Source organism: Staurois parvus, unplaced genomic scaffold (assembly GCF_062004578.1).
Source record: "Staurois parvus isolate SC_StPar_1 unplaced genomic scaffold, SC_StPar_1.0 ptg001642l, whole genome shotgun sequence".
In the NCBI taxonomy this organism is placed as follows: Eukaryota; Metazoa; Chordata; class Amphibia; order Anura; family Ranidae; genus Staurois; species Staurois parvus.
The window spans coordinates 2,255,090-2,279,356 of NW_028319438.1; the positions used below are offsets into that span (position 1 = coordinate 2,255,090).

General features: G+C 42.5%; 1 protein-coding gene across 2 annotated transcripts; it reads left to right on the plus strand.

Annotated features, from left to right (window-relative positions):
• Window positions 1–284: 284 nt before the first annotated feature.
• VGF (VGF nerve growth factor inducible) lies at window positions 285–23,850 on the plus strand. 2 transcript variants are annotated; one of them, XM_089663251.1, is made up of 2 exons: window positions 285–415; window positions 20,144–23,850. In XM_089663251.1, exon 2 carries the CDS (start codon window positions 20,146–20,148, stop codon window positions 22,363–22,365), a length of 2,220 nt encoding a protein of 739 aa, XP_089519377.1. In that variant the 5' UTR covers window positions 285–415; window positions 20,144–20,145; the 3' UTR covers window positions 22,366–23,850. The 2 variants fall into 2 exon arrangements, with proteins under 2 accessions (XP_089519377.1, XP_089519378.1); XM_089663252.1 differs by having other exon boundaries at window positions 314–510.
• The last annotated feature ends 417 nt before the right edge of the window (window positions 23,851–24,267 follow it).

The following is a 24,267-nucleotide window of genomic DNA, read 5'->3' on the forward strand; positions in this document are numbered from 1 at the left end:
CTCACATACATGTCTGGGAGCAGCAGCCAATCAGAGGAGCTCTGCAGCCTGGAGTAAATCTGGAAGCTTCATTCATGAAATTCTCCTCTCTCATTGACTCATTCATGGTTTTTTTTTTTTCCTCCCCTCTCATTCACCCTCCCCCCTGCCCTCATCAGCCATTGGCTGCGGGCATGCGCACTGCCGCTCCCCCTCACCTCCAGCCAGCCGAGGATTCTTATGAATGAACATTGACGTCAGAGCGGTGGGCCGGGCCGGTAGGGGTCACGTGGCGAGGGGCTGGGTAGGTATTTAAAGCGGCCGCCGCTGTCCCCGGTGCTGAAAAACTGCACAGAAGAGTGAGAGAGACACACAGAGCGAGAAATAGAAGAGAGAGATCCCGGGAGAGAGAGAGCCGGGAGACTGCGGGCAACAAGTGAGAGCTCCACTCCTACACCCTGCATGTGTGTCACCCGTGCCTGGCCGCATCATTACCACCCAAACTTTGTCTATAGCTCTCTGTATGGACAGGTTAGAGCCTTGTGTCTTGTTTGGAAGGGGACAATATATATATATCATTTTATAATTTGATGTGATTGAGATATATATATATATACACACTAAAAGAATAATAATATAAAAATATATATATATACATATACATATATATATATAAATACATATATATATATATATATAATTTTAGTTTGGTGTGTGATATATATATATATATATATATATATATATATATATATATATATAAAAATAATTATATTATTATTTTAGTGTATATATATATATATATATATTTATTTTTATTTATTTAAATTATTATTTAATTATTTTTGTATATATGTGTTTGTGTATATATATTCCCCTTAATCTTGTTGTATATGTTCTTTTTAATATATATAAATATATATATATATATATATATATATATAGTCATATGTACATATGTATACATTGTAATGACTGCAACATGCAATCATCAACTTTAACATGTGTGCGTGTGTGTGTATATATATATATATAAAAGCACACACAGTGTTTGATTTTCCTTGCTTAATATAACGTCTACACCATATTTAATAAAGATCATTGAATATGGTTTGATGATGGCTTGATCATAAATATATATAATCTCTCTCTCTCTCTCTAAAACCCCCTCTGTCTCTCCCCCCCCCCTCTCTCTCTCTATAAAACCCCCCTCTCTCTGTCTGTCTCTCCCCCCCCTCTCTCTCTCTCTATAATCTCTCCCTCTCTCGACCCCCCTCTCTATATATATATAAATATAACCCCCCCTCTCTCTCTATCTATCTATCTATATATATATATATTAGCTCTTTCTCCCCCCCCCCCTCTCTCTCTCTCTCTCTCTCTCTCTCTATATATATATATAATCTCTCACTCTCTATTTATATATAAAATCTCAAGTCATATCATATACACATATAGTATATTACTTTTATTTACTTTTTTTTTTTTTACCTTACCCAGTCTTGCATTCTGTTGTACTGTGTATTTATACTAGTTGTTTTGTCTTTTATAACACAAGGGGTTAAAAAGTTAAATAAAAAATGCATTTTGGGGGAACTTAAAACAATTGGATATGATTTAGATGTGAATTCTAGCAGGATCAACCAAAAGGTCTTAGGATGTGTGTATATATATATATATATATATATATTTCCAAACACCTGTTCCATGTAAAAGTTTACATGCCGGAATCCATACGCTTGCAGCGCCAGACGCTGATCTAATATTTGTTCGGCGTCACCGTAAAATCAAATTGCCAATTGTTTGTGATAGAAGTGACGTGGGCTCCCTAATCAGACCGGAGAGGTTTAAATGCAACTAATGAATGGGGGAGAGTAATGACGCATGTACTGACACATCTTATTATCATAAGAGCATTAGCCTTTTGCCTTTCCTGCTCCCGATACATTTACATTCTCATATACATGGACACGCAGGGCTGCAGCAACATCTGCATGCACTGGGGGGTGGTGGGATGGGAGGGGGACACATTGCCATAAGTGTGTCTGGATGTGTGCACCTGGTATCCAATGAGATGTGTGACGTGCCGCCCCTCGTTGGAATTAAAGTTGTTAAAGTGTTGGCAGAGGCGATAATAGTGTTCGGAGATGGAATTCTGAATGAGAGGGAATGAGAGAGAGAAAAGCATCAGGTGGAAGAAGTCAAAGACGAATGGATGAGTTTTGTATGTGTCGATGTAGGAAAAGACGTTTTGATGTTCATAGGGATCAGATTATGGCCAAGAACGAGGGCTATAGAACCTTAGGTTGGCTTAGGTTGGCTTAGGTTGACCATTGTGGAAGTCTGATTTCAGAGCAATGAAATCAGTCATTGGCAGTTCTCTTTTCTAGGAGAAAATGGAACCGTTCCTTGATTTAGAACACCCTAGATTAAGCACTTCTTGAATTCAACTTCTTCATTATCACCATCAAGGATTGGCCGATAGGTGATATCCCACCTTTTTTTGCTAACAATTTGAGCGGCGTCACCATCCTTGGTGGCAATTTGATTTGTGTGTAATGGAACAAATCACTGAAGTAGTCTCTAATTCTAGGAATGTGTTCTCATCCCCGGGGAGCAAAGTATGTTTAGTACTTTGCTCCATCTTCCTATGTGTTATATAAGGCTAGCTGTGAGGTCAAACAAGGCACCCCTCCTGCCTTTACAGCCATTCGTCAACGCAGATCTCAAGAAGACAGCTGTTTTGACATGGGCACCTTTTTCCTTCTCCAAGCACTTGTCCAAGACAAATGTCTCCCAAGGAGCGTAGAGGGAGGGGGGCTTAAAAGCTAAAATGTCCACGGTATATGGGTGAGTTCTTGGAGATAGAGAAAATGTTGTCTGTAAAATTGACAATGCAGCTGGCAAGGAGATGGTTGGATGGCAAGGAGATGGTTGGATGGCAAGGAGATGGTTGGATGGTAAGGAGATGGTTGGATGGCAAGGAGATGGTTGGATGGCCATGGAAGAAGGAGGGTGCCCTGTCCAAACCTCACAGCTGGCCTTAGACAGCATATAGGAAGATGGTACAAAGTTCTACATGTACTTCATCCATTGGGGAACAGGACACATTAACAAAAATGGAAGTGAGACTTCTTTAATGGAAAAAGGCCATTACCCCTTCGTTTAAAATTGCCCACGGATCCGTGGATAGGCAATATCCTACTGTTTCGCTGCCACTTTGACCATCCTTGGTGGCCATATGACTTGGTTGTGATCCAACCAGTCAATGACAGTTTTAATGACAAAAGGGAACTACTCTTTGGCCCAAAAGTGCCCATTGATAAGTTTTTCTCTTGAAGCAAGACTTAACTATACATTGTAACACTGAAAATGCCATCACACTAGAACAGGAACGTTAGGGCTGAGCTTACCTGGGCCATTTTATTCTTGAATGACTTAACCACTTGTTGAAGACCAATTCATTTGCAGCACGATTTCAGCGAAGGCTGAAAGCAAGAGTTGAAATTGTTTAGCAGCATGAAATTAAAATCACCCACGTAGTTTTAGAACTGGAGACCCAACAGCTCATTTATCTGACAGGTCGCAGATCAGTAATGGTCCTTTATAGTAGTACGAGTGATAGTCGTTACTAGTCCAAAATGGGTACATTTGGCATATTTGTCCACCTCCCGTTGGAGACGTAAAGCTGATTCTCTATCCTCTGGCATTGCTTGTGCTCCATTGCAAGCTCCCCTGCGCTCAGTATGTCAGGAATTCTGCACAAGACCATCAGAGACTGTGCACGCTTGTAGCCGAACAAGCACACATGATAAATAGAACATGTAGTCCAGCAGGTTAAACGGTTTCATGTATTCATTGATCTAGATCTTACGTATTCCCAAGCTATTTTTGAAGGAGATACTCACACAAGTCTCTGCCGATCAGTGTTGACACTCTAGTATTTCACAACAGCCATACAAGGACAAACGTTCATACTCTAGGGAGGATTTAGGTCAATGCCAATTACCTTCACAACATGTTTTTGGAATGTGGGAGGAAACCGGATCCTTGGAATGAGACTTTAATGACCATGAGGAGAGCCTACAAATGCCATGTAGACAAGGTCCCTAAGAGGACTAAGCTGTGTTCCAATGTTATTATATTATCGTAGATATGATCTTTCATAAAGGAATGTATTTAATTTTGTGTAAAAATAAATAAATGAATAAATAAAATGTTTTATTGTAAAGCTGGATGCTACCCAGGTCTGACACCTGCCTTGCATATCGTTAGTTATAGTTGGGTAGCACAGGGGTGTATTTAGTTTTTGTGCTGCCCTAGGCAACACAAAATTCAGCTCCCCCCCCCCCCGCCCCATAGCGAGACCCTGACACCGACCAACACCCCCCTCCCCCATGAAGAGAGCCTGACATTGACCAGCAACACCCCAGCCCACCCAGCCCACCCGAGATAGCCTCCCACTACCACTGCCCCCCCCCCAAGCACTGGCAACACCCCCCCCATGAAGAGAGCCTGACATTGACCAGCAACACCCCAGCCCACCCACCCCACCCGAGATAGCCTCCCACTACCACTGCCCCCCCCCCCAAGCACTGGCAACACCCCCCCCCCCATGAAGAGAGCCTGACATTGACCAGCAACACCCCAGCTCACCCACCCCACCCGAGATAGCCTCCCACTACCACTGCCCCCCCCCCCAAGCACTGGCAACACCCCCCCCATGAAGAGAGCCTGACATTGACCAGCAACACCCCAGCTCACCCACCCCACTCGAGATAGCCTTCCACTACCACTGCCCCCCCCTCAAGCACTGACAACACCCCCCTCCCCCATGAGGAGAGCCTGACATTGACCAGCAACACCCCAGACCACCCACCCCACCCGAGATAGCCTCCCACTACCACTGCCCCCCCCAAGCACTGGCAACACCCCCCTCCCCCATGAAGAGAGCCTGACATTGACCAGCAACACCCCACCCCACCCGAGATAGCCTCCCACTACCACTGCCTCCCCCCCCCAAGCACTGGCAACACCCCCCCCCATGAAGAGAGCCTGACATTGACCAGCAACACCCCAGCCCACCCACCCCACCCGAGATAGCCTCCCACTACCACTGCCCCCCCCCAAGCACTGGTAACACCCCCCCCATGAAGAGAGCCTGACATTGACCAGCAACACCCCACCCACCCCACCCGAGATAGCCTCCCACTACCACTGCCCCCCCCCCTCAAGCACTGGCAACACCCCCCTCCCCCATGAAGAGAGCCTGACATTGACCAGCAACACCCCACCCACCCCACCCGAGATAGCCTTCCACTACCACTGCCCCCCCCCCCAAGCACTGGCAACACCCCCCTTCCATGGCTCAGAACATCCCCGGGAACAAGAGTCAGGCTCTGCATACCCCATAAAGCAGCACGCAGCCTCTTTCAGATCCCACCTGTTCCCTATGCTGCATGTGTCCCATCTTCCAATCCCTTCTTTTGGGGAGGCGGTGCTGCCAAACCGACCAACACCCCCCTCCCCCATGAAGAGAGCCTGACATTGACCAGCAACACCCCAGCCCACTCACCCCACCCGAGATTATTGTTATTATTATACAGGATTTATGGCGCCAACAGTTTGCTCAGCGCATTACAATATAACGGGAGACGATACAGCAACAATACAGTTCAATACAAGAGGGATAGGAGGGCCCTGATCCTGGGAGCTTACAATCTAGGAAAGCCTTCCACTACCACTGCCCCCCTCCATACACTGGCAATACCCCCCCCCCCCATGGCTCAGGACATCCCAGGGAACAAGAGTCAGGCTCTGCATACCCCATAAAGCGGCACACAGCCTCTTTCAGATCCCACCTGGTCCCTATGCTGTGTGTGTCCCTTCTTCCATCCGTTCTTTTGGGGAGGTGGTGCTGCCCCCTTGAAAAAAGCTGCTGCCCCCCTGAAAAATGCTGCCCTAGGCGAATGCCTTGTGGTAAATACACCCCTGGGATAGCATAGAGAACAATACTAGGGAGAACATCTTATTTATTTCAGATACTTATATAGCGCCATTAATTTACGCAGCACTTTACATATATATTGTACATTCACATCAGTCCCTAACCCTCAAGGGGCGTACAATCTAAGGTCCCTAACTCACATTCATATATACACATACTAGGGACAATTTAGACAGGGGCCAATTCACCTACCAGCATGTCTTTGGAGTGTGGGAGGAAACCGGAGTACCCGAAGGAAACCCACGCAGGCACAGGGAGAACATGCAAACTCCAAGCAGGTGGTGCTGTGGTTGGGATTCGAACCAGCAACCCTAGTACTGCCAGGCGGAAGTGCTAACCATTTAGCCACTGTGCTGCCCTAATCTTATGCACCTGCCTGGAGTTTGCATGTTCTCCCTGTGCCTGCATGGATTTCCTCCGGGTATTCTGGTTTCCTCCCACTCTCCAAAGACATGCTGGTAGGTGAATTGGCTCCTGTCTAAGACTGTATACGTACAATACTGTATATAGAAGCGCTGCTTAAATTGACGGTGCTATATAAGTACCTGAAATAAATAAATAATAATGTATATCTTAGATTGTAAGCTCCCAGGATCAGGGCCCTCCTATCCCTCTTGTATTGAACTGTATTATTGCTGTATTGTCTCCCGTTATATTGTAAAGTGCTGAGCAAACTGTTGGCACCATAAATCCTGTATAATAATAATAATATAAAGCCTGTATAATAATAATAATAATAATATATAAATCCTGTATAATAATAATAATATATAAATCCTGTATAATAATAATAATATAAATTCTGTATAATAATAATAATATAAATCCTGTACAATAATAATAATAATATAAATCCTGTATAATAATAATATATAAATTCTGTATAATAATAATATATAAATTCTGTATAATAATAATAATAATAATATATAAATTCTGTATAATAATAATATATAAAGTCTGTATAATAATAATAATAATATATAAATCCTGTATAATAATAATAATAATATAAATCCTGTATAATAATAATAATAATATATAAATCCTGTATAATAATCATAATATAAATCCTGTATAATAATAATAATAATATAAATCCTGTATAATAATAATAATAATAATAATAATATATAAATCCTGTATAATAATCATAATAATATAAATCCTGTATAATAATAATCATAATAATATAAATCCTGTATAATAATAATATAATATATAAATCCTGTATAATAATAATATATAAATTCTGTATAATAATATATATAAATCCTGTATAATAATCATAATAATATAAATTCTGTATAATAATAATAATATATAAATCCTGTATAATAATAATAATATATAAATCCTGTATAATAATAATAATATATAAATCCTGTATAATAATAATAATATATAAATCCTGTATAATAATAATATATAAATCCTGTATAATAATAATAATATATAAATCCTGTATAATAATAATATATAAATCCTGTATAATAATAATAATATATAAATCCTGTATTATAATAATAATATATAAATCCTGTATAATAATAATAATAATATAAATTCTGTATAATAATAATAATATATAAATCCTGTATTATAATAATAATATATAAATCCTGTATAATAATAATAATATATAAATCCTCTATAATAATAATAATATATAAATCCTGTATAATAATAATAATAATATATAAATCCTGTATAATAATAATAATATATAAATCCTGTATAATAATAATAATAATAATAATAATAATAAATCAAGCGCAAAGCTTCGCAAACATTGCTGGCCATGTGCCTGAACTCACAGGCTTTAAGCTGCACTTAAGGCATCTTAAAATGTGCTTAAAGCATGCCCAAGTGGCCTTTCAGTCAATACTACTTTAGCATACCTAAAGTGCTGTTGCTGCTCTCTGAATCAGGAGCCATCAATGTCACGGATTATGGGCTTTCCCCTCCCCCCATGAGAGGTAACAATCCTTTCACCTTATGCCAATAATAAAGCTGAAACAATATGCAGGAATTTGCACTCGGCCGGCACAATCACAGATCCATCACCGGCAGATCACACTTGTACCCAGTGGCGTCATTTCTGCCTGTCAATGTTTTGTGACAAGGGAAAATTGATTGGCTACGCTAAAACGTAGATGAAGCACCGACGGCTCAAGTACAGTTAGGTAATGACAGAGGTATCCCAATATATACCAGGCTTAGATACAATAGATTCAGTGATAGAGAACATAGGGGTATAGAGGAGATGATAGAGAAGATGGTATAGCATAGGTGATAAAGAAGATAATGGTGTAGAGTAAGGTGATAGAGAGACAGAGTAGGTGATAGTGGTTTAGAAGAGGTAATAGTAAACAGAGTGATTTAGAGAAGATGATAGAGAATATAGTGGCTTAGATGAGGTGTAGAGACTGTAGTGGTATAGAGGAGGTGATAGAGAAGATAGTGGTATAGAGAAGATGGTAGAGAAGATAATGGTATAGAGGAGATGATAGAGAAGATAGTAGTATAGAGGAGGTGATGGAGAAGATAGTGGTATAGAGGAGAAGATAGTGGTATAGAGGAGGTGATGGAGAAGATAGTGGTATAGAGGAGGTGATAGAGAATATAGTGGTATAGAGGAGATGATAGAGAAGATAGTGGTATAGAGGAAATGATGGAGAAGGTAGTGGAATAGAGGAGATGATAGAGAAGATAGTGGTATAGAGAAGATGGTAGAGAAGATAGTGGTATAGAGGAGATGATGGAGAAGATAGTAGTAAAGAGGAGGTGATAAGAGAAGATAGTGGTATAGAGGAAATGATGGAGAAGGTAGTGGAATAGAGGAGATGATAGAGAAGATAGTGGTATAGAGGAGATTGTAAAGAAGATAGTGGTATAGAGGAGGTGATAGAGAAGATAGTGGCATAGAGTAGATGATAGAGAAGATTGTGGAATAGAGGAGATGATGGAGAAGATAGTATAGAGGAGGTGAGAGAGAAGATAGTGGTATAGAGGAGATGATAGAGAAGATAGTGGTATAGAGGAGGTGATGGAGAAGATAGTGGTATAGAGGAGGTAATGGAGAAGATAGTGGTATAGAGGAGGTGATGGAGAAGATAGTGGAATAGAGGAGGTGATAGAGAAGATAGTGGTATAGAGGAGAAGATAGTGGTATAGAGAAGGTGATAGAGAATATAGTGGTATAGAGGAGATGATAGAGAAGATAGTGGTATAGAGGAGATGATGGAGAAGATAGTGGTATAGAGGAGATGATGGAGAAGATAGTGGAATATAGAAGATGATGGAGAAGTGGTATAGAGGAGATGATAGAGAAGATAGTGGTATAGAGGAGATGATGGAGAAGATAGGAGTATAGAGGAGGTGATAAGAGAAGATAGTGGTATAGAGGAAATGATAGAGAAGATAGTGGTATAGAGAAGATGGTAGAGAAGATAATGGTAGAGAGGAGATTGTAGAGAAGATAGTGGTACAGAGGAGGCGATGGAGAAGATAGTGGTATAGTGGAGGTGATAGAGAAGATAGTGGAATAGAGGAGATGATAGAGAAGATAGTGGAATAGAGGAGATGATAGAGAAGATAGTGGTATAGAGGAGATGATGGAGAAGATAGTGGTATAGAGGAGATGATGGAGAAGATAGTGGAATAGAGGAGATGATGGAGAAGATAGTGGTATAGAGGAGATGGTAGAGAAGATAGTGGTATAGAGGAGATGATAGAGAAGATAGTGGTATAGAGGAGATGATGGAGAAGATAGGAGTATAGAGGAAATGATAGAGAAGATAATGGTATAGAAAAGATGGTAGAGAAGATAGTGGCATAGAGAAGATGGTAGAGAAGATAATGGTAGAGAGGAGATTGTAGAGAAGATAGTGGTACAGAGGAGGCGATGGAGAAGATAGTGGTATAGTGGAGGTGATAGAGAAGATAGTGGTATAGAAAAGATGGTAGAGAAGATAGTGGTATAGAGGAGATTGTAAAGAATATAGTGGTATAGAGGAGGTGATGGAGAAGATAGTAGTATAGAGGAGGTGATAGAGAAGATAGTGGCATAAAGGAGATGATAGAGAAGATTGTGGAATAGGGGAGATGATAGAGAAGATAGTGGTATAGAGGAGGTGATGGAGAAGATAGTGGTATAAAGGAGATGATGGAGAAGTTAGTGGTATAGAGGAGATGATGGAGAAGATAGTGGTATAGAGGAGGTGATAGAGAAGATAGTGGTGTAGAGGAGATGATGGAGAAGATAGTGGTAGAGAAGATAGTGGTATAGAGGAGGTGAAAGTGAAGATAGTGGCATAGAGGAGATGATAGAGAATATAGTGGTATAAAGAAGATGTTGGAGAAGATAGTGGAATAGAGGAGGTGATAGAGAAGATAGTGTTATAGAGGAGATGATAGAGAAGATAGTAGTATAGAGAAGATATTAGAGAAGATAGTGGAATAGAGGAGGTGATAGAGAAGATAGTGGTATAGAGGAGGTGATGGAGAAGATAGTGGTGTAGAGGAGGTGATGGAGAAGATAGTAGTAGTATAGAGATGATAGAGAAGATAGTGGTATAGAGAAGGTGATAGAGAAGATAGTGGAATAGAGGAGATGATAGAGAATATGGTGGTATAGAGGAGATGTTGAAGAAGATAGTGGTATAGAGGAGGTGATGGAGAAGATAGTAGTAGTATAGAGATGATAGAGAAGATAGTGGTATAGAGAAGGTGATAGAGAAGATAGTGGAATAGAGGAGATGATAGAGAATATGGTGGTATAGAGGAGATGATAGAGAAGATAGTGGAATAGAGGAGATGATAGAGAATATAGTGGTATAGAGGAGATGTTGAAGAAGATAGTGGTATAGAGGAGGTGATGGAGAAGATAGTAGTAGTATAGAGATGATAGAGAAGATAGTGGTATAGAGAAGGTGATAGAGAAGATAGTGGAATAGAGGAGATGATAGAGAATATGGTGGTATAGTGGAGATGATAGAGAAGATAGTTTAATAGAGGAGATGATAGAGATGATAGTGGTATAGAGGAGATGATGGAGAAGATAGTGGAATAGAGGAGATGATAGAGATGATAGTGGTATAGAGGAGATGATGGAGAAGATAGTGGTATAGAGGAGATGATGGAGAAGATAGTGGTATAGAGAAGGTGATAGAGAAGATAGTGGAATAGAGGAGATGATAGAGAATATGGTGGTATAGAGGAGGTGGTGGAGAAGGTAGTGGAATAGAGGAGATGATAGAGAAGATAGTGGTATAGAGGAGATGATGGAGAAGATAGTAGTATAGAGGAGGTGATGGAGAAGATAGTGGTATTGAGGCGGTGATAGAGAAGATAATGGTATAAAGGAGATTGTAGAGATGATAGTGGTATAGAGGAGGTGATGGAGAAGATTGTGGTATAGAGGAGGTGATGGAGAAGATAACAGTATAGAGGAGATGATGGAGAAGATAGTAGAATAGGTGAGATGATGGAGAAGATAGTGGAATAGAGGAGACAATGGAGAAGATAGTGGTATAGAGGAGGTGATAGAGAAGATAGTGATATAGATGGAGAAGATAGTGGAATAGAGAAGATGATGGAGAAGATAGTGGTATAGATGAGATGATTTAGAAGATAGTGGTATAGAGGAGGTGATAGAGAAGATAGTGATATAGATGGAGAAGATAGTGGTAGAGAGGAGGTGATGGAGAAGATAGTGGTTTAGAGGAGGTGATGGAGAAGATAGTAGTATAGAGAACACAATGATTTAGAGGTCAGAGTGACATGGAGCTGGTATTATTACAAAAGAAAGCAAAGCACTGAGATATCCTACCATGATAGGATTTCAATGCAGTCGTGTTTCCATCCCTGATTCATAGAGCATGAATGATTAAACTGGAGCTCTGGGGATACCCGAGGGTTGCGCCCCATAGGTGTTTCCTCTGCTGATATACTGTACCAGCCCCACCCTCTTCTGCCTCACAGTCAGCAACGGGTGACTATGACTCAAGCAACAATCAATAGATGCAGATGTTGGATCCGAGGGTCTGGTCTCTGAATTTCTCATCAGATTCCCCCATGTAGGACAAGCTGAAAAGATGACACCATGGAGCCATTAGGAGACACCATATGCCTCTCGATGACATGGAGCCATTAGGAGACACCCTATGCCTCTCGATGACATGGAGCCATTAGGAGACACCCTATGCCTCTCGATGACATGGAGCCATTAGGAGCCACCATATGCCTCTCGATGACATACAGGTCAGATACAAATGGGAAAATATCTCATTAACATAACAGTCTGTTATAAAGGTAAGTAATGGCGCTCCGAAACCCCCCCCATGTTGGTGTCTCAAGGATCTACAGTAAACAGTGAAATACGATCTAAAAGAGGATTGGTTAAAATTCCTCCCCCTCCCGATATTGAATGCAGCGGGGCATCCCCATTGTGTGTAGTAACAGAGGGAAATCCTTCCCTCCAATTGGAGGGGGTAGACTCCCACACACCTCTGCAGTGTCTGATGCAGCAGCCTTGTGTACCGAGGTGGGGGGATGGAAAAGGGAGAAAAAAAAAAAGGAGGAGGCTTCAGCATCTTCATCCAAGGTTCCTATAGAAACAGCACATTTTGCAGATAAGATGCCTCTCGAGGACCCTGTTCCCGTATCCACATACACCCCACAATCCGGGTGACCGCACTCACCAGTGTATGTTTATGGGCCAAGCGTACAAATGGGATCCTGTAACAGATCAAGAGTTAAGGCGATTGTGGGGAAGGGAGGAGGGAAGGAGAGCAAATGTGACAGGGAAATCCCGGATTGTCAGGCCACGCACGGTACGTGACACTGATCCAAATACAAGAAGACGTTGGATGTTCCCTGACAAGTGACAAGCCGCTCCCTTCAGAGACATTTCTCTTTAGAAGGCTTTTCCTGAGTAGGAACAGGAATGGAGACGCCTGAACGCACGTTTTGTTGCATTGTGCACAATCCTGATAGAGAAAGAACTACGGAGCATAGAAATATGAATTGACATCAGGAGCAGCACACCAAAAAGTATGAAAAAGTTGTTTTGGTCCACTAAGCTTCTTCCAGGTCTAGGGCAGGGGTCTCCAAACATTTTAAACAAAGGGCCAGTTTTATGTCCTTTTGGCTTTAGGGCGGGCCAGATGGTGGCCAGTGGGAGTAAATAATGCCCAATCCTTACCCATTGTTGGTATCATTGGGAGGAATAGTGCCCCATCATTGGTGTCAGTGGGAGGAATAGTGCCCCATCATTGGTGTCAGTGGGAGGAATAGTGCCCCATCATTAGTATCAGTGGGGAGGAATAGTGCCCCATCATTGGTATCAGTAGGGAGGAATAGTGCCCCATCATTGGTATCAGTGGGGAGGAATAGTGCCCCATCATTGGTATTAGTGGGAGAAATAGTGCCCCATCATTGGTGTCAGTGGGAGGAATAGTGCCCCATCATTGGTGTCAGTGGGAGGAATAGTGCCCCATCATTGGTATCAGTGGGAGGAATAGTGCCCCATCATTGGTATCAGTGGGGAGGAATAGTGCCCCATCATTGGTATTAGTGGGAGAAATAGTGCCCCATCATTGGTGTCAGTGGGAGGAATAGTGCCCCATCATTGGTATCAGTGGGAGGAATAGTGCCCCATCATTGGTGTCAGTGGGAGGAATAGTGCCCCATCATTGGTGTCAGTGGGAGGAATAGTGCCCCATCATTGGTATCAGTGGGAGGAATAGTGCCACATCAGTGGTATCAGTGGGAGGAATAGTGACCCATCATTGGTGTCAGTGAGAGGAATAGTGCCCCATCATTGGTGTCAGTGGGAGGAATAGTGCCCCATCATTGGTATCAGTGGGAGGAATAGTGCCCCATCATTGGTATCAGTGGGAGGAATAGTGCCGCATCATTGGTATCAGTGGGAGGAATAGTGTCCCATCATTGGTATCAGTGGGAGGAATAGTGCCCCATCATTGGTATCAGTGGGAGGAATAGTGCCCCATCATTGGTATCAGTGGGAGGAATAGTGCCCCATCATTGGTATCAGTGGGAGGAATAGTGTCCCATTATTGGTGTCAGTGGGAGGAATAGTGCCCCATCATTGGTGTCAGTGGGAGGAATAGTGCCCCATCATTGGTATCAGTGGGAGGAATATAGTGCCCCATCGTTGGTATCATTGGGATGAATAGTGCCCCATCATTGGTATCAGTGGAAGGAATAGTGTCCCATTGTTGGTATCATTGGCATGAAAAGTGCACCATCATTGGTGTCAGTGGGAGGAATAGTGCCCCATCATTGGTGTCAGTGGGAGGAATAGTGCCCCATCATTGATATCAGTGGGAGGAATAGCGCCCCATCATTGGTATCAGTGGGAGGAATAGTGTCCCATCATTGGTATCAGTGGGAGGAATAGTGCCCCATCATTGGTATCAGTGGGAGGAATAGTGCCCCATCATTGGTATCAGTGGGAGGAATAGTGCCCCATCATTGGTATCAGTGGGAGGAATAGTGCCCCATCATTGGTATCAGTGGGAGGAATAGTGCCCCATCATTGGTATCAGTGGGAGGAATAGTGCCCCATCATTGGTATCAGTGGGAGGAATGGTGTTCCATTGTTGGTGTCAGTGGGAGGAATATTGTCTCAAGGGCCAGATAAAGCCAAGTAAAGGGCTGCATTTGACAGTTTGGAGATCACTGGTCTAGGGAAACTTTTTGCATACTATGGGCACCCCTGAATGTGGGTACAATCACATGGATGATATACCAGCCTTTCTCAACCCTTTCAACATGAAGGCACCCTTGAAATAACATTTCAGTCGTAGAGAACCCCTGCCAATAATTACTACGTCTACATCTCATGGTATATTTACAAGATGCAAATAGAAAAACAAAAAACAGGGCGCACCGACCTAGTGCATTATCGTTTAAAAATATTTATTGAAAGAACAAAGTAAGTATGATACTCACAATGGACATAAAAACACAGGCATATCACACCGAACAAGATGTTTGATCCAAACAGCATCTGAGTCCATACGATGGAACCCTGGATGACCAACTGGCTAACGCGTTTTGAGGACAGAATCTCTTCCTCAGAGCCAGTTGGTCATCCAGAGTTCCATTCCATACGAGACTCCGAAACGTTGCCTTGCTGTAACTATGTGATGGTTTATTAAAACCTTTGGACCCATATTGGTGATCCTCGGTGTGTTGGTGACATTGTCCCTTGCTGATTTTGTTCGGTTCCAGCCGACGGTCACTGCAGCACCCACTTATACACACAGCCATTTTTAACGCAGGAACGTGTGCGTTTGGATTATACACTTGCCTGTGTCCTTGCCCATACTCAAAAAAGCCTATAAAAAAGGTACCAGGGGCATTTCATGGGGCCCCCTACTGACCCCGGGTCCTCAGGCAGTGCCCGAGTGATCGAATGGTCAGTCCACCCCTGGTTGCAGCTGTCCTCCGTCGACTTTAATCCCAACAACTGGTAGCTCAGTTCTTGGTTTTGCCGGACAGAAAGCAGTGACTGTCAGACTCTCTGCACTCACTGTAGCACCACTCAGGAGAGGCTGGATCAAGCTCTCGGCAGTGCGTTGAGAGGCTGAACCAGCTGCAATAAGACACCTAAGTGGATCCTGACATTATTGTCGGGTTTCTTCCAGAGCTTGGAGCAGATCTATAATGCCAGCTGACTTTAGACCTCTGTCGTCTGATCATGGTCACAAGTAAGTGTACTCTTGTGACCCAGACAGGAAGTATTGCTAAGTAGGCTTCCAGCAATACCTATTCACTTCTTGGTGTGGGAAAACTGATTGCAATGACCCGCACTAACATTAACCAGGTCAATCATACTGCTTGCTGAGCACTTCTCCAGTTGCACACCTCTGGCCAAAAATGTTGAGGTGGAAATTTCTGCCTCCAGGCGGAACGACTGGAGTGCTCAGGGAATATTCTAATTAATAATACACCGATCGTAAACATTATCTGCTACTCCATATGGCCAAAAGTTTGAGAATACCTGATTATTACATTTTCCTATATGGCCAAAAGTATCTTGATACACCCCCCCCAAAGTGATTGAGTTCAAGTCAGGGGTGGACTGACAACTCATGGGGCCCTTGGGCAATAGGGGATTATGGGGCCCCTGTGTCCTCGCCCACACCCAAAACAGCCTATAAAAAGGTACCAGGGACATTTCATGGGGCCCAAATAATAAAGAATAAAGTTTAGAGGTTCAAATATATATTACTGTATCACCCAATATATGGCTTCCATCCAGTAGCCAAAAAATATGCAGACCAACAAAGAGATTTGTGAAAAGAGATTCACAAGAAAGCGGCTACACTATGGACAGAATGCGATACTCGGAAAAATTTCCAAAAAATTATGCTTTATTAAACATTAATGATAAACAATAGGGCAATCACCCTGGTTTACCATCACCTCAGTATGAGACAATACACACAGACCTAAAACCATTTTAGACCGTTTTAGGTCTGTGTGTATTGTCTCATACTGAGGTGATGGTAAACCAGGGTGATTGCCCTATTGTCTATCATTAATGTTTAATAAAGCATAATTTTTTGGAACTTTTTCCGAGTATCGCATTCTGTCCATAATGTAGCCGCTTTCTTGTGAATCTCTTTTCACAAATCTCTTTGTTGGTCTGCATTTCATGGGGCCCCCTACTGACCCCAGGCCCTCGGGCAGTGCCCGAGTGCTCAAATGGTCAGTCCGCCCCTGGTTCAAGTGTTTCCAGAGAAGAGTGCCATCAATGCTACAACACACAACAACATTTTGGATAATTGTACATTTCAGCCTTTTGACAACAGTTTCTTTTTACGTATGGCCATTCTGTTCACAAAGCAAAACCATTAAAGACATGGTTGAATGAGTCTGGTGTGGAGGAACTTGAGTACTGATCCCAACCCTACTGAACACCTTTAGGATGAACTGGAGCCCAGATTGTGAATCAGGCCTTCTCACCTCACAAGTGCTGTTTTGGCTGAATAGGTAATGGAACGGGATGTCCAACAAGGTGATATAGGTGTGATGGTCAGGTGCCCACAAACTACCTATAGTTAGTGATGCAATGGCAGCATGGCATAGCATCTAAGAGTTGTGGCCATTATCAGAGTTTGTGGACTCATTCTGCAAGCTTACTTAGATCAGTATCATCCCATTGAGATTTTTTTCTTAGGGTTTCCTCACAATCCAAAAACACACTGGTATGTCAGTTGGTGTTCACCTAGTCTGACAATACTGTGGTATGGAGTTTAGATGGTAAAGTTAGGAACAAGAACTAATCGAAGCAACTTGTTCAATGTACAAAGTGCTACAGAAGAGTCGGTGCTACATTGTGGTGGGTTGCCAGTCCCTGGCTTTCTATATATCTTGGATGATCCAGTAGCAAGAGCTCCTTGCCATAATTTCCAGCTCTTTTCCTGTCCACCTGGGAGATTTGGGTATTTTTGCCCATCTTGATGTGTTCCAGCTTCTTTTCTATAATATAAAAACGATAAAAACCCAGCAGGGATGGCGGGAACCGCCCATATTGACCAGGTATGCAGAGCTGGGAACTCAGCACCGAGATCTCTCTAGTAGAGACCCCAAAGATCTGCTAGGATGTGTAAGGTGGTTTAATATGCTAGCAGAACTAAAATACCAGTTTTGGATGGACGCACCCTTTAGACGAAAACATCAAACAGCTTAATACACACGTGGAACGTATAATGGTTAAACTTGAAGCATGCTTTGTCAATAATCATGGCAGAATTGCATTGCATTTGGGGTGCCAGTAAAGAATAATGGCACCTAACCGCTCGTTGCACGTTCTGCTGTGATCTGGAATCATGGGCAGATTCGCGGAGATTTTGCCTGTGATTTCAAATCGAAAAATCTTTACAGGGCAGTAAAGTGGCTGTAAGACTCAGACAAGAAATATGAACAAAGCATATCAATCTATAGCAGTGGTTCTCAACCTGTGGGTCGCGACCCCTGTGGGGGTCGAACGACCCTTTCATAGGGGTCCCCTAAGACCATCAGAAAACACATATTTCCGATGTGTAAAGAGAAGCTACTGTGTAGAAAGCAGCTACTCTGTTAAAAGCAGCTACTGTGTTGAAAGCAGCAGTATTGGAGGTAAAACGACACTTCATGAATTATAATTACTGGGTAAATAATTTTATGGTTGGGGGTCACCACAACATGAGGAACTGTATTAAAGGGTCACGGCATTAGGAAGGTTGAGAACCACTGATCTATAGTGTGTACATATCTCAATTAAGAGCACGGAGTGTCATTTCTGTCTGCTGCCTCCTTCCTCTGCTATCAGCATCAGTCACTTTTTTTTGACACCAAGAGAAAAAATGGTGACAGGGGAGGGACCTCCAGCAGATTGACAGTCTCAGCTCTGTTCCTGTGAGGGTGGGGGGGGGGTGTCCCTTCCCTTCAATCAGCTATCAGAGCTTTCCTCATTGAGCTCTGCAATGTGTAATTTCAGCTATCTTACCCCTTTTGTTCTGTCTCTCTGACAAGCTTTATAAATTCTGGACTTTGAACAGATGTAGAGAAAAGAAGACTGCAGACACACAGGTACAACTTATGTAGGAGGATTTGTTTCATCTCTGCGTATCGCCTGAGGCCAATCACTTCACTGGGTATATGTAAGGGTTACCAACCACTTTAATGTAAACACTGGTAGGTAGTTCGAACCATGGGCGGACTGACCATTCGTGCATGGGGTCAGTAGGGGGCCCCATGAGATGCCCCTGGTACCATTCATAGGCTTTTTTGGGTGTGGTTTGAGTGTGGGCGAGGACACAGGGGCCCCCTGATCCCCTATTGCCTGGGGGCCCCATGATCCCCTATTGCCCGGGGTTCCCATGAGTTGTCAGTCCGTCCGTTCGAACCTGAGCACTTGCTGAATGACTTCTGCAAGCACCACCTGAGGATGATAAAACCCCCATGTGCCCAACAAGCGACTGTCTAGGGAACAGATTACTTGAGTAAAATTGTTTGGAGAAAAGGTGATCAGCACAGAAAACAGAATACCCCTTCCATTGCTAATATTTGTTACAATGATATATTGAACGGAAATATCTTTCGTGGTTGTGGGTGAGCAATCGTGTCGGTAATTACTGGAGCCTTTGTCGTTATTGATGAGAAGTATGCCCATATATGGTTGAGCCGGAACGTAACAGGAACTGCAGATGTCTAGAACATAAAAGGTTAATGGCTATCAGGATAAATGTGTATTCTTAGTGTCTCAACTGATGGCACTCCTTAATGTGTAGTAAGGCAGAGTCTGTGAATAGTGCAGTATGCTATGCATGTCAAGGACAGCAATTGATCGAAGAGAAAAAAAATAGCTGCGTGTAATAACAATGATGTGTGTTAATGAAGAGATGTAAAGAAAAGGTGGATGGTATGTGAGACTGGGACACGGGATGATGGTGCAAGGTAGAATGGAGATTGCGAGAGATACAAGAAACAAGAAAACAGAGCTAGGGCTGCTTGGCTGTGCTATGAGGTCTTCTCAATTAAGGAAAGACCTTGGTAATTCTGCATCAGCATGAATGAGAGAATTTAGAGGAACCTGCAGAATTTCTTGGTGGGAGGGGGACGAGATGTAGGAGAGACCTGCAGAATTTTATAACGGGAGGAGACACCTGCAGGATTCCAAAAAGGGAGGGGGTTTGGGAAAGACCTGAAGGATTTCCACATTGGGACTCCCTCTCTCATCCCCTTCCCCCCACCCTCCACCTCCACACTTACTCCTACGCAGACACAATACATCTTCTTTCCTCTCCCTCTGTCTGTGCTAGCACAGCACTTTACCCCCGCCTCCTCTCTGGTCCACCACTGATGTGTCTTGTTTCCAGGAAAGGAATTTTTTTTTTCTCAATAGTGAGTTAAAATCGTGTGATGCTTCAATGCTTTTATCAACCAATAAATGTCTTTTTCTCTCTCTCTCTCTCTCTTTCCCTCCTTCATCCTCATTTATAAATGTTTTCGTTAATTGATTTGATCAATATTTAATTCTGTTCACAATTATGTTATTACTTTATCTTCCTACCCCTCCGCTTGTTTTACAATTTACGTTATCCCCGTTCCCACTTTACCTTCCTTGTATTGACCCAGAAATGTTCCACGCTCCCCCCTTCCTTCTCATCCTAACCCTCACCCTTGTACAGTCCTCCATTTTTCATGCCATCCCTGTGAGCGGAGAACACAGCTACCAAGCAATCCACCAAACCACACACAGTGACTCTGGGCATTCTCTCCAACCAGAGAGACACGAAGAAACACCACTTGCCCAAAGCCAGCATGGTGAGGGGAAAGACATCCAAGAAAGAGCAACCACTGAGGTCAAGTCTGAATCTATTTCTGATGATGGAGATGAATTATTTAAAGACATAAGTCCAAAAGCTCTTGCGGCTGTCCTTCTTCAAGCACTCAACACAGAGGAAGTGGAGCAGACTCCTCAAAATGAGGAGGAGAAAACATCTGTAGATGACCAAAAGATTGTCAAACAGGAGATTGACAAGATAGATGAGAGTGAATTAACAGAAAGAGTGAGGAGCAGAACAAGAAGTTCTGATGATGAAGAGCCACTGAGTAATCAGGGAAAGTTAGATGAAGGAGGAGATATGGAAAGTGTGAAAGCCCTGCTGCAGGAGCTTGAGGCTTTTGAACCCCTTCCAAAAAGAGAACAAGAGCCTACTCAGAATGACAGCCCAGAGAGTGATGATCTACAAGAAATAAGACAGCTCTTAGGATTTGGAGAGCAAACAGAAGAGGATAAGAGGAGTCCCCTGAATCCTGTGCCACACACCTCCAGACGACTGGGGGAAGAAGAAGAGGAAGAAGGAGAAAAACTTGCCAATGTAGCTCAGGATCTTCTCCTTCAGTACCTAATAGATGAAGGAGAGAATGAGGAAGAAAAGGAAGATGATGCAGAAGATAAAGAAAATGAACAAGACTACCAAAGTGAGAACTTTGGGGAGGAGCAACGGCCTTTATTTGAGGACGAAGAAGAGGCAAATACACTGGAGAAAAGGTCAAATGAAGATGATGATGAAGTCGATCCTCAGACTATTGATAAACTGATAGAGTTATCTAGCCGCTTACATCTTCCTGCTGATGACGTAGTGGATATCATCAATGATGTGGAAAAGAGGAAAAGGAGAAGGATGAAAAAGAAGAAAGCAAGAGATGATTTCATAGCAAGAAGAATTGAAAGAACCAGAACTCCCCCCCAATCTTGGCCAGATTCACCAAAAGCTACTTACTATCCTAGAAGAAGACCAGAACAGGAGCCCTCCTGGAATAAGGTATCAGAAACAACCTGGAAGAAATCATCAGATCCAACCTGGAATAAGAATAAATTGTCACCATCCACCTGGAGCAAGCTGAAAGGGCCAATCTGGACCAAGTCATCAAGGCCTAGTTGGAATAAGGTGTCGGAGCCACTCTGGAACAAGGCGTCAGACCCAAACTGGAACAAGATGCCAGACTCAAACTGGAACAAGATGCCAGATTCAAACTGGAACAAGATGCCAGATTCAAACTGGAACAAGATGCCAGATTCAAACTGGAACAAGATGCCAGATTCAAACTGGAACAAGATGCCAGATTCAAGCTGGAACAAGATGCCAGATTCAAGCTGGAATAAGATGCCAGATTCAAGCTGGAATAAGATGCCTGACTCAAGTTGGAATAAGATGCCTGACTCAAACTGGAATAAAGGATCAGATTTAAACTGGAATAAAGTTCCAGACTCAAGCTGGAATAAATTTTCAAAGCCAAGCTGGAATAAGTTGCCAGATTCAAGATGGAATAAGGTACCTGATTCAAACTGGAATAAACTGACAGACTCTGGCTGGAATAAAGTATCTGAGTCAAACTGGAACAAGGTGCCGGACACAAACTGGAATAACATGCCAGAACCAAGCTGGAATAAAGTTTCAGACTGGAATAAGGTGTCAGACTCAAACTGGAATAAACTTTCAGATCCGACTTGGAATAAGATGTCAGAACCAAACTGGAAAAAGCTGTCTGACCCAAGCTGGCATAAGGTATCAGAATCAAGTTGGAATGAGATTCTAAAACCCACCTGGAATAAGATGCCCCCATCCAGCTGGAACAAGTACTTAGAACCGGTCCCACGTAGATATCGTTCACGCCCATTCCCTTTTGCTAGCTATATGCAGCCTCGAGCCTTCCAAACCCCTCCCCGATACTACTATAAGCCACCTGTCCCACCAAGCAGTGACTACTTTGATGAAGACCAGGATAAGCAGGAAGAGATGGAGAACTATATTGAGAGGCTCCTGATGACCCACCCTGAGGTCTTCCAGTGATATAGTCCCAGTCCTAATCCCATTCAGAATCGACTCAACCCTGACAGTGAATCCAGTCCAACTCCATTCATAACAACTGCTGAGAAAATTAACGGACAAATATCCATTTGCATCCCTAAGTGATCTTCACCCAGATGGGTGCCATCCAATCCAAAACAACTCAACATTCACTGATGAATTATTTGTCTAGTAGATTCCACATTTCAGTGCCTGAGCGTATCAGTGTAATGACTGATTCCACAATATCACCTTTGCTGTCCAGTATTACCTTAGAGTACTACATTATTTGAAGGTGATTTTACATACTGTTTTAATGGTTCGCCATTTGACATATTAGTAATCCAGTCAATTATTTTCTTAGAGGTATGCCTAAAAAACTGGAGATCTGGCGGTGATCAGGAAATACTGTAGTATTTGTATACCTATTACTCTGTAAAAGTTCCCCAAATCCAAAATAGCGTACCCTCAAACACAATATTCTAACGTCGGGGTACTTGGTACTCATATCTTAACTTTTGCACTAAATTATTTCACTTTCTTGATATTCTGTAGAAAATTCGAGACTGTGAAAGATTGTTCTTCAACCCTTAGGAAGATGGACTCAATTTATAGATGAGGTATGCAAGTATACCTGTCATGTACAGCCATTCTTTTTGACATGAATGCACATGTACAGACTACTAATTCACAAGAGTAGTGACCACATGCCTCCTGTTCCAAAGATGTAATCAGTTTTATGAGCTCTGGGCATACCATGATTAGCCCCACAGAATGCTTAGGGCTTAATGCCAAGTTTACAATCCCTATTATCTATATTAGATGGATCTGGGGGCCTCCTCATATTGTTGAGGTGGCTTCTTTGACTTCCACTATGGCCATGAAGGTCCAGCTTAATCCTTGCATGCGCATCAATGAGATGAAGAGGATTCCAAACATTAGTGCTTTTTTTTTTTTTTCAGCAAAAATGTCACTCCATGATATCAACACTGTGTGCCGAAGATGACATTGGTGCTGATTCAGGGCTTGTTAATGTTCAAATATATTATTACATTGTGAATTTACAGTCTGTATTCTCAAGCATATACAATGGCTTTCAGTACAACAGGTATGATGCATACACTTTAAGGGTTAAATCCTGATACTGTAGGAAGTGAGAGATAAAAGAGACTCTCTGTTCTGAGCACAATATTTGTAAGCCCACCCTCCCTGCAAAAAAAATAAAAAATGATAAAAATATGACAGAGTTTAAGCCCTTGGAGTCCATAGCCCCCCACAGTCCCTGCCTGAGTTCCCCCTCTTCTCTGGACTAGCTCTGGTTGCATGTGCCCCGTCCCACCTCCCCTCCATCCGGTGTCTTGGCTGCTGTAGCCTTGTTCTGTGATACTGTTGGTATTTTCCTTGCTAATAAAAGAGCTTTCTCTCCGCTCCTGTTTGTACATATCATATGAATACTTTTTTGCTAAGGAAATAAAGCTGACTATTTTATTACGAGTTATGGTTGTTATTTTGGCCCATAAACAGCCTGTGGGCCTGGGGAATGATGAAAAAAAAAAAAAAAAAGAGAGAAGGGGTGGGATATGATCATTCAAAGGTACACTCTGGCCGAAATTAAACATTCACAAAAAAGCAGCCTTTAAAGGACAGTAATAATACTTACCAGTCCCATCACCAGTGCATCCCATTTGTGAAGCTTTCTGTAGTGGATGTAGATCTGCAAGAGACAAAATCTTGGAGTCATTAATTTTTTTTCACTTATTTTATTTATGTCATTATATTTTGGACATTCAGATATTTAGATAAAGTGATGCTACTGTGATACGACTTCCTATTAGAGCAGTGGTTCTCAACCTTCCTAATGCCGCGACCCCTTAATACAGTTCCTCATGTTGTGGTGACCCCCAA

Excerpts from the sequence above, each read along its gene's own strand:
- VGF (XM_089663251.1), top strand. The coding sequence starts at position 20,146 with ATGTTCCACGCTCCCCCCTTCCTTCTCATCCTAACCCTCACCCTTGTA.